The sequence below is a fragment of the Rattus rattus genome, chromosome 7 (genome assembly GCF_011064425.1).
Source record: "Rattus rattus isolate New Zealand chromosome 7, Rrattus_CSIRO_v1, whole genome shotgun sequence".
Taxonomy (NCBI): domain Eukaryota; kingdom Metazoa; phylum Chordata; class Mammalia; order Rodentia; family Muridae; genus Rattus; species Rattus rattus.
The window spans coordinates 117218248-117234175 of record NC_046160.1 but is presented as its reverse complement, the minus strand read 5'-3'; the positions used below and the strand labels follow the sequence as shown (position 1 = coordinate 117234175).

At 40.1% G+C, this 15928-nt stretch overlaps 1 protein-coding gene across 1 annotated transcript in view; it reads right to left on the bottom strand.

The window, feature by feature from the left end:
• The window catches only part of Abcb5 (ATP binding cassette subfamily B member 5), a 91275-nt gene that overhangs the window by 21371 nt on the left and 53976 nt on the right, over window positions 1-15928 (bottom strand). The window contains exons 17-20 of the mRNA XM_032908872.1: window positions 15688-15792; window positions 15471-15548; window positions 10413-10496; window positions 2863-3066 (exon numbers count right to left, since the gene is read on the bottom strand). Of these exons, the coding sequence (XP_032764763.1) occupies window positions 2863-3066; window positions 10413-10496; window positions 15471-15548; window positions 15688-15792 (471 nt within the window). The remainder of the gene's footprint in view (window positions 1-2862; window positions 3067-10412; window positions 10497-15470; window positions 15549-15687; window positions 15793-15928) is intronic.

The following is a 15928-nucleotide window of genomic DNA, read 5'->3' as shown; positions in this document are numbered from 1 at the left end:
TAAATTATGAAACAATTTTTTTTATCAAAGATAGCAGGCAAAATCAAATAAGTAATTATTCTGTCACAGAATTGCAAATCATAGCCAAACAGGACAAGGCACCACGCAGAGTGACTGTAAAATTCTTTGTAAGACAAAACCATTTCTCATGTTGAAGTCTGGAAACTTAAAAAGGTATGTAACTAAAATATGACCAATGTTTCTTTATGTTGAAATACTGTTCAAAAAGAATACAGTTATGTGGGTTTCAGAATGTGGGAGGCTTCTGGCTAACATTTGAAGCTGAGAGTGCACTTTAGCTTGAAAGATAAACAATAGAGTGTTGTAACATTTTGTTTCAGACTGCCTCCGTGGAAGGTCATACAGGAGACCCAGGTGGAACCCCTCACATTTATTAGAGGACAAATTTAGGCCTCAGTCTCTGCTCTCAGTGTTCATGTTCTCTTTAACTTTATAACTTCGTTAATCTCAAAGAACCCCTCACTTTTTTACAACAGTTGTTTACAAGGAAAATGGATCAGACTGCTGGAGTCTTGTTTTAGGGGAAAAAAAGGAAATGAGCATCATTAAGAAACTTTTTAAAAATTATTTTTCACGACGGAGAGAGGAACATCACTCAAGAAATCTGGAAAAGACTCCAGTCTCTTAAACAACATGTATATATTTTTTCATATGCGCGTCTTGCCTGCATGCACGTCTGCGTACCATGTGCATGCCAGTGCTTACAGAGGTCAGAAGACATTGGATTCCCTGTAACTGGAGTTAGCCACTGTGTGGGTGCTGGGAATTGAGCTCAGGTGCTTTGGGAGAGCAGCAAGGGCTCTTAATTATTGGAGCCACCTGCGAAGCCTCAAGAAATACTACAAGCAAAACTAATAAAGCCATTTTACATTAAAAACCCAAACATTTGATGATTTCTTCCAGTTACATAAGCAACTAAAAGTAAGATGTACTGCCTGGCTTTGTGTGTCAACTTGACACAAGCTGGAGTCATCACAGGGAGGAGCCTCCCTTGAGGAAATGCCTCCATGAGATCCAGCTGTAAGGCATTTTCTCAATTAGTGATCAAGGAGGGAGGACCCATTGTAGGCTGGTAGTCTTGGGTTCTGTAAGAGAGCAAGCTGAGCAAACCAGGGGAAGCAAGCCAGTAAGTAACATCCCTCCATGGCCTCTGCATCAGTTCCTGCCTCTAAGTTCCTGCCCTGTGTGAGTTCCCGTCCTGACTTCCTTCGGTGATGAACAGCAGTGTGGAAGTGTAAGCTGAATAAACCCTTTCCTCCCCAACTTACTTCTTGGTCATGATGTTTTGTGCAGGAATAGAAACCCTAAGCCAGAAGGCCAGCATCTTTTATTATTAAAACTCTAAATTTACATTGATTGATTGATTGTGTATGTGTTTGTAGATGGGAGATGGTGGGGTGTGCTTTTACATCCATAGGGAAGGCAGAGAACAACTTTGTGTGATAGTTTTTTCCTTCACTGTGCAGGGTTCCAGAATCAAATTCCAGTCATTAGGTGTGGTAGCAAGTGCCTTTATCTGCCGAGCCATCTCACTGCCTGCTAAATTGACTTGTTAAAAGCTACAGGTACAGACTCGGATTGCCTAATTTAAAGGCAATTACTAATTGTATAGTGTCAGGTTAATCTTATGACAAAAAATGAGATAAATATCTAATTAATGTCTTAATAATTTAGAAAATTTCCAAATTATCACCATTTTAAAAGCATACGGGGAGGGTGAACACTATCCCTGAGACAAATATTTGCTAAGTAGTTCAGTTTACCTAGCATAAGCAGACATTCCAAGGCTCCATATTCATTTAAGAAATGTGGAATGGTCTAAGGATCGGGAGAACTGGATCACTAAGAAACTGTCTGCACTTAAGAGTATTTGTGATGTGTATGCTATGCTAGCTCTAACCCAGTTACTGTACTGTGGACTTGACATTAAAGTCATTTTCATATTAGAGGAAGGCCATCAATGTGGCAGTGCTCAGAGCCATGTGAAGAGAGCAAAAGCCATCCTGACTTCCTTTGGTGATGAATAGCAATGTGGAAGTGTAAGCTGAATAAACCCTTTCCTCCCCAACCAAGGCCGGGAATGGGTATCTCCCATTTGCATGCTGCATCTTCTAAAATGTTGTCCTGATAAAAAGGAATGTGGTATACAAAGTTACCTAAACCAAACCAAACCCAGAATACCTCCCCCTCCCCAGACCGAGCATTAAAACACAATGTAACAGTAGGCAACCTGAGATAGCAATGCTTTGCTAGCCACTAAAGGAACAGGTAGGTAGAAGATGGACAAATGCTTGATACCACAGCACTATACAGGGAGGATGCCTGCATGAAGTCAGTCATTAGGTCACATGACCCTCTTTCATCACAGATGGTTAACTCTATGGAAGGGTTTTCCTAAACCTCAAAAACTGTGTTCTTTGTTTTTCTTTTACTGCGGTTGATCCTGAGGAACTCCAATGTGTCAAAGAAGATATAGTTGCATGAATTGTTCATTTCGATTATTGATGATTAAAAATAGAGTTATTTAGATGTCAATATCAATGCACTCAATATCTTGTACTCAGTAACTGTTAGACTTCCTGACATTATGAAAAATAAAATGCCCATAATTATTATTTGAGGCATTTTAATTATTCAGTAAATAGAGAATGGGGATTCATGGGTTTAGAAACCTCCCCTTGACAGTAACAGCATTAATGAAGGACATGTTATAGGTGCTTGCTATCTTCTGGTTGCCATCCCAAGTGTTCTGTGTAACAGGGATGTTTTGTTTAATGCACAGTTCTATAAGTAGATACTGTTATTGCCATCCCAAGAGTGGAAACAAGAACCTGTTCTTACCTTCCCGGCACGCTTAAGCTCTTGCTTATCCTTGTTGGCGAAGCCAGCCATTGCTGCAGTTTGAATCATTCCTGTCACTGCAAGTATAGGTGCAAAGCTGAGAATCAGGAGTGTCATCTCCCATCCATAGACGAAGGAGATGAGGATGGACAAACTCATGTTGGTCACATCTTGTGTTATGATACCAAGCCTTGAAGTTGCTGCCTAGAATTAGACATATTTGGAGCGGGGAGTTAAATATAGAAGAATTTTTCTCATGGTTTCCTATAAAATAAGGTGCTTTTAAACTTTCAGTTGGATTTGGTCTTTAAGACTATTTTTAAAAATTAATGAGGACACTTATTTCTTGAAAACCTGGCTAAGGAATCCTTTCTTTTTTTTTTTTCAACCATACATCCAGTATTGAGACATCCATATGAAATGTCTATTTTAACACTGTATGTAAAATGTAGAAGTATGGTAGATGTTTTATATTATTTGAAATTAAATATAACCTGCTTTGTTTGTTTGTTTTGTTTATCTTTTGTTTTTCGAGACAGGGTCTCTCTTCATAGTCTTGGCTGTCCTAAAGCTCACTGTGTAGACCAGGCTGGCCTTGAACTCCCACAGGTCCACCTGCCTCTGCCTGTTGAGTGCTGGGATTGAAGTTGTATACAAGACCTGCAAATGTAACCTGTTAAAAGGTCACTACAAAAGTTCTTTTTAGCTGTATGTGATTTCACATTCTGATAAAAATTAAGTGTATTGAGAGTTGAAGTAACAGAATTTCTTTGTCTCCTTAAAGATGTTCTGTGTTTGCTCACACACACATTAATTCATGTGCATAACCTATCTCAACCCAAACTTATAAATTACTGCTACATTGTGTGTGTGTGTATGTGTATGTGTGTGTATGTATGTGTGTGTGTGTGTGTGTGTGTGTGTGTGTGTGTGTGTGTGTGTGCGCGCATGCACATGTAGCCTATATGGAGGGGTCAGAGGAAAGCTCTGTGAGTTATTTCTTTCCGTCTGCCTTTATGTGGGCTGTGAGAATCATTCAAGTTCTGGTCAGGCTGAGTGATCTCACCAGCACCCTAACTCAGAAACTTGTGAAAATAAACCAGTAGCTTGAAAAAGTAGCTGAGTAGTGAGTACTGGGAGCAAGAACAACAAAACAAAAAGTAAGAGTGAGTTAGTCTTTTGTGAAGCATTTTTCAGTGTTTGCTGTTATCAAATTGTTGTTACATTCAGTGGGAAAATAAATCTTAATGTTTAATGCCACTAAAGTGCCAGCTTTACAGACTTGCATAATGTCATGCACTTAAAATTGAAGTGCCTGGAAAACATGTTTTAAATTGTTTACATGAACTTTTCACAAAGCTTTCATGTATTATATTTGCATAAAAAAGAATCCTGTGCCGTAGCTTACATGTTTATTAAAATCCACTCTTCATCTCTAAAAAGATCCCAAGGTGAATTGTCAATTTCTATTTTAACAATATTTCCTTATGGAACCTGCAAACCTTTTCGCATAGATTTACAGTTAACCTGTCACACAACTTCCATCAGTCACTCTTGCTCATCTCATAGCAGTACTGAGCACTAGGCACCTCCGTGAGTCCTAGACTACACATGAGGGAGCATGGAGAGACAAGAGCTCTTGTAGGAAAGTGTAGATTGCTGCACAGATGTGTGCCAGTTGTGCTCATTGTGCTTGGACTACCAGTGAGCAGAACTGGGTGGCAGTGTGAGTGTGAATGTGTGTGTGTGTGTATTTGTGTGTATATACATATATGTGTGTGAATATATACATGTGTGTGTACACAAATATGCGTGTGTGTGTGAGTGTGTATATGTGTATGTGTGTGATTCTATGTGCCTGCGTGTGTGCACATATGTGTATGTGTGAGTGTGTGTATGTGTGAATGTGTGTGTATGTGTGAATGTGTGTGTGTGTGTATTTGTGTGTGTATACACATATGTGTGTGAATGTATACATGTGTGTGTACACAAATATGTGTGTGCATGTGTGTGTGGATGTGTATATGTGTATGTGTGTGAGTCTATGTACCTGTGTGTGTGCATGTATGTGTGTGTATGTGTGAGTGTGTGTCTGTGTATGTATGTGAGTGTATGTGTCTGTGCATGTGTGTGCATGTATGTGTGTGTATGTGTGTATACGTTTATGTATTTACCTCTGCATTTACTTAGCTAAAATTTCTTGACATCTAAGAGTCTCTGCAGTTTTTCCAATTCCCATTCAAGGCTACAAGGTTGGTTTCAGTTTTCTCCTTTCCTTATTTGCTCTCTTTCTTTACATTCTTCCGTCTCTCCTCTCCTCTCCTCTCCTCTCCTCTCCTCTCCTCTCCCCTCCCCTCCCCTCCCCTCTCCTCTCTTCTGCTTGTTCCTTTGCTCCCCTCCCTAATCCACTTTACCCTACCCTACCCTATCCGTCCCTACCCCAACCTCCTCTCCCTTACCTGTCTGTGTTTTTAGATGAGGTTTCACACTTATTCTGTCTGGCTTGACACTTGTGGAAATTCTCCTGCCTCTGTCTCCCAGGTGCCGAGATTACTGGCATGTGCTGCCACATTTGACTTCTAATTTTTCTTAATAGATTTATCTTTCCATATACAATTCATTTGTTCTCACAGTGACTACCTTTCCATGCATGGCACCTTCCTCATCTTGCTCTGGCTGCTCCCCTCAACTTTTTTGACATAATGCCTGCATGCCTGATTCATCATATCTAGTCTCTAACACCTGGCCCTGTTCCTTCTTCCCCAGTGATAGAAGACCAAAGCTCAGCTATTGGATCCCAGCAGTGTTAAACGGAAAGATTGAAGGTTCTCTTTCATTCAAGTGTGTGCTTCAATATGATATTTATCATTTTCTTTTTTACATTTAACAGATTGTGTCACATGCCTTTAATCTTAGCCCCTGAGAGACAGAGGTAGGAGGATCTTTTGAGTTTATCCATCTATATTGAGAGTTTCATACCAGCCAAGGCGACACATTGAGAATTTCTCATTATTTTTCTTCATAGCACTAAAGACATTTAACATTTTAGTGCATTGCCTAAGTATCAAGCTTTCCACCAAAGGAAGATTCATAAGACCTGTATCTCTTTGTTTATGCATTTTATTTGGGGAAGGGGGTCTGAGACAGAGTCTCACATAGGCTGGCCTTGAACCCACGACATAGACTAATCTGGCTTTGAATTCACAGAGAACCACCTGCCTCTTCTTCCTGAGTGCTGTGTCTGAAAGCTTTACTACCATGTCCACCGTAGGCAAGTAGTGCTTATATAGTAATTGTAAAGTCAGTTCTACTTTTTCAAAGATCACTCTTGGAATATTTTCTGGCTTTGGACTACAATGTCTCCTCCTTTTCTGGCTTGATATTGCCACTTACACCTTCACTTAATGAGACCAATTTGTTAACTTGTTTTCTCTAGCAGTGTGCTTTTCGTGGAAAAGCATAGAATTGACCATGAGTTTATCATAGATTTGGATGTCAGATTTTGGTACACACTTGATAACCATTCTTAATAAACTTAGCCTAAAACCCCAAGGCAGGATTATAATTATATGTCAGCTTATACTGTGCTAAATAAAGTCATTTCAATAACTACTAATGTTGCCTTGGCTCAAAAGGACTATCAAGTTGTTTTATATACTTCCCATGTCAGAAATCAAGAAATGAGATCATCATTGCCCAAGTTAATATACTAGCACCAACTGATCAGCTCGATGGCTCTGAAATTAATAAATGATGTAAGCGTTTATGATTTCTCCAGGCAGCATAATTATAGCTTCAATGAGCAGAGATCTTGGCATTAGCAATGGGTCTGCTGGTGGCATAGAATGTACCCCATGGTGACGGTAGGATTTTCTTGTGTGAAAATGAAGTAAGAGCTCTGGTTGATGACAGCATTATTAGAATATACAGAAAGAACAATAACTTGTAATCTTGTGGAGTCTAGATTCCAAAAGAATCTAAAGTGGACTTGTACTTTTATTAAAACTACTTATTATATGAGAGTCTGCTGACAGACAGGCGGGCAGTAAGCCATTACTCTGGGCTAAAACAATACCAGTTAAAGAGGCTATGCTATTCAACTTTTTAAAGAAAGGTGTTGTGACTGCACTTCCCCAATGTGTTTTGATCATAGTTCTCCAAGTATCCTAGCTTCTAAAAGTGGCAGTGAGAATATTTGTTATCAGAAAAAGAATTTGTTGGACAAACTCACAAGAGCTGACTGTGTATGTACACATATAATATAGAAGATTATATATTTTGGGCCATTAGTTAAAGGTTTCTAACTAAGACATTATTACTAAGGGTTTGTCTTGTGAACATTCACACTAACATACTTGACAAACTATAACTGAAACTGTATAATACAGGAACTGGAATATGGTTCATAGGGTACAGATACGACACTAAATTATTTCTAGACTTTTCTCTAATACCTTTTCTTGAGACAGGGATTAGCAGGCAAATAAGACTGGCAAGTCATTCGTTGTCTGACATGAAGATTACTCGTCACACCAGGTGCGACATCACCCTATGTGGCCAAGCAATCATTTATGTGAACTTCCATTAGAAGAGTAGCAGATTCCCTCACATTTAGAAGTCTTTTCTTACTTTACATCTTAAAGTCATCGAGTTCAGAGTTCAAAGTATATATGACTTGAACATTTATTTTATAGATGTTGCTTTTTGAAAAAGGATTTATTTATTTGAATTTTACATGTATGGGAGTTTTTCCTACATGTAATGTCTGTGTACCTTGGGCATGCTTAGTGCCCTTGGGGGCCAGAAGAGGACATTGGATCCTCTGGGGTTGACATTACAGTTAATCCTAAAATGCCATGTGGGTGCTGGAAACTCAACCCAGGTCCTCTACAAGAACTTTCCAGCCCCATCACAATTACTTATGATTGAGGTTAAATGTTTCGGCTCATTCAAAAGCTGTTGTAAGAGCAGCATTTTCAGTTACAATAAGGAAGTTTTGTATGATTGCCAGCACTAATCAGGTACTTATAAAGTGTCAAGCTGGACAATGTTATATTTTTCAATTTTATGTTTTATTTGTGTATGCGTGTGTCTCTCTGTGTGTGCATACACATGCTTGTATAAAGGTCAACTGTGGAGTTAGCCGTTTGCCTTGACCTGGGGCTTCTGGGGATTGGAACTCAGGTCGCCACACTGTTCAGCAAATGCTTTTACCTGCTGAGCTCTCCAGGACCATTTTCTTCCTTCCTTCCTTCCTTCCTTCCTTCCTTCCTTCCTTCCTTCCTTCCTTCCTTCCTTCTTCCTCCTCCTCCTCTTCCTCTCTCTTCTCTCTCTCTCTCTCTCTCTCTCTCTCTCTCTCTCTCTCTTCCTCTTCTTTCTCTTCTTCCTCCCTCCCTCCCTCTCTCTTATTGACACAGTAAAGGAAAAAAAAAATACCACTTTTTGGGAGTTGGGGGGTTTCCATGGATTACCAGGACTGACATTTTCTGCTTAAGGTTGTAATTAGCATTTCAAATGTACTGTCTGTTCACACCAACCTATTGCCTATTAGATGAACACCGTGCTCGATGTGTTTTACATATTTTTTTTTTAACCCATGTATGCTCGTAAGATGAGGTCTTTGGCCCTATTTTTGAATTGAAGTCCTACCTAATAAAATCTTAGAGATTCTCAACTCTTCTACAGTTCATATTCCAACAGAACTTTAAAATTCTATCTTGGAATGGAAAGGTGACTCAGTGGATAAAAGCACTTGCTTTGAGAGCATGAAGTTCTCTAAGTTCTGGTCCTTAGTAACCACATAACTTATGCTTAGCCATATTCCCCTGTAACTGTAGCACCGTAGGAGACAGTAGATTGCTGGGGTGTTCTGGTACCAGCCTAGCTCCATGTTCATCCTTGTTTCAAAGGAATAAGGAAGACAGTGACAGAGCAGGATGCCTCATGTCCTCCTCTGGCCTCTGACCAAATATGTATGGGCCCACTCATCCACATGTGTGCATGCACACACCCACATCCACATTAACAGAAACAATCTCACCTAAATTAGGAAGAAGACAATTTGCTGTGTGCTCATTTTCTCAATTAGATTAAAATCTTAATTGTTTTATAAAAGTTAATTTTTTTATTTATATGAGTACACTGTATCTGTTTTCAGATACACCAGAAGAGGGCATTGGATCTCATTGCAGATGGTTATAAGCCACCATGTGGTTGCTGGAAATTGAACTCAGGGCCTCGGAAGAAAGTGATCTTAACCATTGAGCCATCTCTCTAACACTGAAAGTTAATTTTAATAAAATAATTAGAAAAAAATTGATATTTGTCCCACCATCTATCTGTCATCAATCTATAATCTATCATGTATCTAATATCTATTATATCTATCTTCTATCTCTATTATCTATCTATCTATCTATCTATCTATCTATCTATCTATCTATCTGTCATCCATCCATCCATCCATCCATTCATCCATCCATCCATCCAATCTCATCAAATAGCCCAGGCTGGCCTTCAATTCATTATGTGAAATGAGCTACCCTGGAACTTGGAGCAATTCTCTTGTCCCAGTTTTCCAAGTCCTGACATTACAGACATAAACTACTACACCTGGCTGGCAAGTTGTTCTTTTCCTCCTGCACACAACCTTATTCCTACTCTTATTCAAACATCATGTTCAGTGTGCTGCTACTCTACCAATAACCTGCATATGATGAACAAGTGTCTTATTTACTTGCGATATGACAGGCCATGGTTATATACACAGCCTAACATGATCTGCAGAGAGCACACCACTGAGTATGCCTCAATAGATACCCCTTTAAGCGAGATCTTGGTTTCTGAGGAAATTAAAATTAAACTTTTCCCTTCATTGACATTTCTGGAGCTTGGTGAAGCTCAGGTCTTTAAGGCTAGCATTTGGAAGCTGAGAAAGGAGCCTTATGGGTTCAAGACCAGCCTGGGCTACTTATTGATGCTCTGCCTCAAAACAAAGCAATGGAAAAATCTGTGCTGGCTGTGCTTTCTTTCCTCTTGCTATTTTTTTTTTTGCTCCACTATTTCCTCATGAACTCTTGTCTCTAATTCTTAGAATCCTTTTTAGTTTTAGATTTATTCTAATATATGTACTAAAACTTCTTTATTTTAGGCAAAAAATAAAGATCTCAAAGATATCCTTGCGTCTTTCCTTAAGAATTCCTTGCGGGTCATGATACTACTTCATGCTTAATACTTAATGCTAGGCCATTTCAGCATAAGCCACAGATAGGCACAGACACTTATGTGTAGGTACACATGCATACCACGCAGAGTGCTGTTTAATAAAAAGACAACAGATGCGGTAAGATGAGGTAAGATGGTTCAGTGGGAAAAGTCACCTCCCACCAAGCCTGGTGCCTGAGTTCGATCCCCAGACCCCATGTAGTGGGTGGACAGAACCAACTTCAGAAAGCTGTCCTCTGCCCACTGCATGTGGGCTGCGGCTCAAGCTCACTCACCCACTGAATACATAAATGTAGAAACAAATTTTAAAATCACAATATACATACACCCCGGATCTGTGCTACGTCCACAGCTAACGTTGTGGTCAGGGCTCCAGTGCTGTTGTCTTTCTCATCATACCAGGCCATATCCTAGGGAGGAGGGAGTTGACAAATGGTTAGAGAGACATTATCCCTAGGCTGAGAATGTAAGACCAACTCGTAGACTCCTATACATATTATACATACATATTATAATATGTAGAGTGTAGAACTACACCTGTAGAATGATCATTGCTAAAGTGGCTATTGTGAAGAGTCACTCGCAGTTTTGTTCCACAAGTATTCTGTGAGGAGAAGACTACTCATTTATTTATTCATTTGCTTAGGGTTTTGGTACTGGGGATTGACTCTAGCTCTCAATGCATGTTACATAGCCATTAGCAGTGAGCTGTATATCTAGAACATTCTATTTGCATAGTGGAGTAATGTCCAGTACAACTTAGAAATATCTTCAAATCTTTTTACCTAAACAGATCAGTGACAGAACAAAACAAAAACCAAACCAAACCAAAAACAAAACAAAACAAAACAAAACCCAAAAACAAAAAACACAAAATAAACAAACAAACAAAAAAACAAAAACAAAAAAACAAAACCAAAAACAAAACCAAAAAACAACTTATTTTTCTCTCCTTTAGGATTCACATAGGCAAGATTTTACCTGGCACTTTTTATTACTCCCTGAGTTTGGTAACTTGTTGGCACTGTGAGGTAAGAGGTGGAGTGTTGGACAGCTGTTGCCTAGAAGCACAGAGTCTAAAGAAGGCAGGTAAAAAACAGGAGCGATTAAAGGTAAGAACTGGTAAGAACTGGTTCATTTTCAGCAGCTGATAGAGACAGCTCTTCTGAGCACTTAACCTGAGGAAATGATCTCCTTTTATTGAGTGTTTCCTCCCACTCACTCTGACCACACTTGTGGACTAAAACCCAGTGGAGACACTGATGAACATGGTTTCTATAATAATTAATAATTGATAATAATAATAATAATAATAATAATAATAATAATAATAATAAAACAGCTGGCTTCATACAACCCAGCCAGGGCTTTGAGGCCCAGGTTACACAGTGCTGTCAAGGGAACAGAAATTAAACAGAAGCGGAACATGAATCATGCAGCATGTGAGAAGAAAGATCTGTGGAGGAGTGTGGAGGAGGTGGGTGTAGCTTTGTAGAGCCATGTTCTGTGAGCCACTACCATGGGAGGCTTTCCCAAAGGAGTCAGGGTTTTGGGTAACCAAAGCTGAGATGACCCTCTTTGCGTGAAGCAAGGAGAATGTTCGGGAGTGATAGCTACAGTAGGATTACAGCACTGGACCCAGAAGCCAAGCACTTGTTATTCTGCGGAACTTGTCCTCGAATTAAGAAACTCCAGCTCCTTCCTAGTTGTTTCTAGACTTCGACATAACATGGGACACTTGAGGAAACTTCAGGTGTGCTATGACAAATATAGAAAAGTGAAATCTGAGTCTTATGTACCAGATTCTGTAGTACTCACTGTCTTAGTCACCCGTCTCTAATCAGCAGTATGGCAGTCAGCGACTGTACAACCCTAGAGACTGTCTTCTTGAGTATTCAATAGATGCCAAAATGTTTAGCAGATTTTTCTGGAGTTTGGCTGGTCCTGAGTGAAAATTGACTTGTACTCTGTCCTCCCAGAGGTAAAGTAATTTATAGGTAGACTCTATCAGGAATTTTGATATGCCCTTCTCCTACCAACCGTTTTACTAGAAATAAAGGTAAAATCACACTTGAAGACGAGTGTGGCAGGTGTTTTTCCTGTAGTTATTACAACAGCCCCATGAGGTAATCTACGTTTGTAGATTGGGGAAATAGACGTATTGAGGGAGGAACGGAGGGACTAAGCCCAGGACGCACAGTTGGCAAGTGCTAGGGCCAGGATGTGAGCTTCAGTAGAGAGGCCACAGTACTTAAGAAACCGTCTTGTTCTGCCTCTCATCTGGCAGAGGCATCTAGCTGAGTTTTATTTCTTGCTTCTCGAGCTCTGGGATTTGTTACCTCACAACCTTTTGGAAAAAGTTCCAGTTCTTCTAAGTGGCTGCTGTCGCTGTTACTATCTAATGGCTGAAAGATTTCTTTTTACCTAGACTCCCCCAACAAACAGTTGAGAGGGGAAATGGGGGGGGGGATCCAACCTCACCCCCCTCACAGTTCTGTATATCAATATTGACCACTAAAAAAATGCGACAAACAATAGTTTCAATCGTGGAATTTAGCAACAATCAGAATAATTATTTAGCTGAAAGGCTCTTAGGTAATCGCATAAAAGATAGATTGTATATCTACAGAAAACCACACCCAATTCTATAAACATGTCTACTTCAGTGAGATTCCAAAATGGTTGTAAAAAGGCACTGCAAGCCTCAGCATGCTTTCTAAGGCTTCGAAGTTTTATCTTAGCACAGAAACCCAGGCAATAAAAGTTAGGTAAAAGTTTCACATTAGCTGTCTCCCTTGCCACAGACAAAGCAACACTGTGAAGGCACTTACAAAGGAAAGACTAAAAATGTTATACCCACCCACCCCCATCCAAAAGAGCAAATATAAGATGCAAGAATTCTGAAGAACAATCAGGAATAAGAAAAACAAAAGAAAAATCTGCTGAAAGGGACCGAGTGAAACTATAGGGGAACTGAATGAAGTTGATTAAGCAGTACTTGAATTCTTTATTTATCTTTCATGGTTTTTGGCCTGGAGAGTAGCAAGTCCTTGTTTAAAAGTGTTACTGTGCTGGTGGTCTTCACATAGTTAAAGCTAGAGAAGGATATTTGTGGCAGCAATCACCAGAGCACTTGATAGTTGTTCTGTACACAAAAGCAGTTCAGTTCTTCTGCGGGACAGGGAAAGGCACCCTGGTTCCCAGTTGTGGAGGCTCGAACCCCAGAGACCCTGAAGGGATGGTAGGCGTTTCGTTTGACTCCCAGGAAACCAGGCGGGTCATTAGCCCCCAGCCCTCCATAGGTTTGTGACCATCAGTCATGTAAGGGCAATGCCCCAAGCCCCTTCACAGGTAGAGGAGGTGACTATAGGTCACATATGCTCAAGATAGATCTCCATTATAATGAAGTACCCAAAGGCCTGGAGGCTTAGCCAATAACCTTTCCTCCCTGCAAAAGGTATTTAATTTCAGGCCCACTCTGAGAAGTGGCGTATGGTTTTACTCACCCACTTTCCACCAGGACAATAGACCCCTTGAAATCATGGACTGTCTCTTTTCATGGGGATTCCCAACCTCTTTGCAGGCCCTGGCTGCGTTCCCTACCTCAGACTGTGCTTCCCCACTCCTGGAGCAGCATCTGCACTTCCCACAGCCTGACATCTGTCCAGCAGTGGCATTGGTCGGTGTGGGGTAAGTGTGGTCAGCTTTCCAGGAGCAGACGCGGGACCTGACCATCAACCTACATTCTTCCTCTTTAAAATTTTGTGAACAGGGTCTGGAGAGATGACTCAGTGGTTAAGAATACTTTTGCTCTTCCAGAGAACTTAAGTTAGGTTCCTAGCACATAAGTCAGACAGCTCAATGGTCTCTAACTCTAGTTCTAGGAGACCTGAAGCCTTTAGCTTTCTTTATTACCTGCATTCACGTGCACACACCCGCATGGACATACATGCATACTAATGATTAAAAATAAAATAAATTTTTAAAAAGAATATTCTGTGAACAGGAGATCCAAAGTAAACATAAAAATCAGCTTTCTTTTTCTGTGTTAAATATTAAGATATCCAGGAAGCAGTTAAAAATTCTATGGACATAAATAGACCTGAACTAGGGAAACCATGAATTCATGAAGAGAGAAACGGTGAGTCAGTAGGTGTGAAATATAGTTTTAGTTAATTACAGTCTCACATTAATTAAGATTCGAGGTGGAGATATAAGGTGTTAATAAGTAAAGAAATAGAATTTACCAAGTTACATGCAGGGGTTAGATCTATTTTCTTTTAAATTGTCTAAGATTAGAGGATGTTTCTGTTGTGGGGAAAGCTCTGGGCTAGGACCTTTCTGTACAGAAAGCATGATGGCACCCACTGCTGGAAGCTGTGTGCTGCAGTACAAGGGCTGTGGAATTCATTGCATGGCAGCCCCAAGACTGCTAAGATGTAAAAACTGATTTTGACAATTGCTGGAATGACAACAACTCCATTTCTGAAAAGCAATGGCAGAACGATTTCCCCATGAGCTCTGCTGACAGAAGGTAAATCAAGTCTTCAATGATTATGGGCTCTCAGGGGGATACCATCCACCTCAGATGCCAGACTTCCCTCTGGCAGGAGATTAGAACTTGATCCACCTAGCTCAGCTATTTCCAAGAGTGACTGGTCATCTGCATAGTGCGGCCTGCCAGGCACACAAATGTCATCTGAATTGATGGCTTTCTCCACAACAGCTGAGAGCCTGGGGGACTTTTGAATGGGGAGAGAAAAGCCTTCTCTGGCTCATGGATGAGACCTTAGGACATCAGGGAGTCCTGCAAGGGTATTCTGAGGTGCCAGAGTTCATATCTCTTCTTTTCAGTTTTAACATGTGGTCTTCCTTTCTCATCCCGACATAACTTTGTGCATCAAAGGGACGCTGAACACAATGAATACTAGCCTCAGAATTTGGGTTTTTAAATTTTTAATTGTGTGTATGTGTGTGTGAGACTGTGCATGGTTACGTGCATGTGAGTGCAGTTCCCTCAGAAACCAGAGATGGTCACGTTCTCCAGTCAGAATTACAGGTGGTGGTGAGCCACCTGGTGGAAATTCTGGGAACTGAACTCAGGTTTACTAGAAGAGCCGTATGCCTCCTTGATTGCTGAACCATTTCTCCAGACCCAGGATAGGCTTTTATTAGAAGAATATGCTCATAAGAATTCTAATGGTAGATTTTGCTGCCTAGAACAATAACGAAAAGCATGCTTTTCAATGATCTGATATGAAGACTATGTCAAGAAATGAGAAAGAATTAAAGGAAATTAAAAGGAAACCAGGCGGGTCATTAGGTTAGAATGTTTGACAACAAATCTAAATTAAAAGAAGAAAAATTCCTCTCTGTTCACTGACCTGATAGAGCATGGCTTTGAATGCTGAGTGTCTTAACCTCATGGCTAAAATTTCTTCTGCTCTGCCATAAAACAACCCCTAGGAAATGAACAAAAAGTTCTACATTTATTCTTAATTCTCTTTGTAACGTTTCGGTTATTATGTTTTAAACCGGAACAGGGAAGATAATGTGAACACGTGATCCTGCTCAGGGCTGTTTAGTCAGTTAAAGGTTTACCTGCATCAAGTAGGTGACAAGAGCCACTATGCCCAAGACGACTAACATCATGGAGTAGAGCTCTGCGTCCTGCTTTAATGTAGTTTTATTTTTATCTTCAAACATCTGAGAAGGAGCAGAGTTTCCTTCAGAAGCTTGGAGGAAAGTGTAAACAGAAAACAAAACCAACCTCGCTTAAAACATCTATATACATCAGGGTTTTCTACAGGAATTACAATGTAAAGAAAAAGCTATATGCATT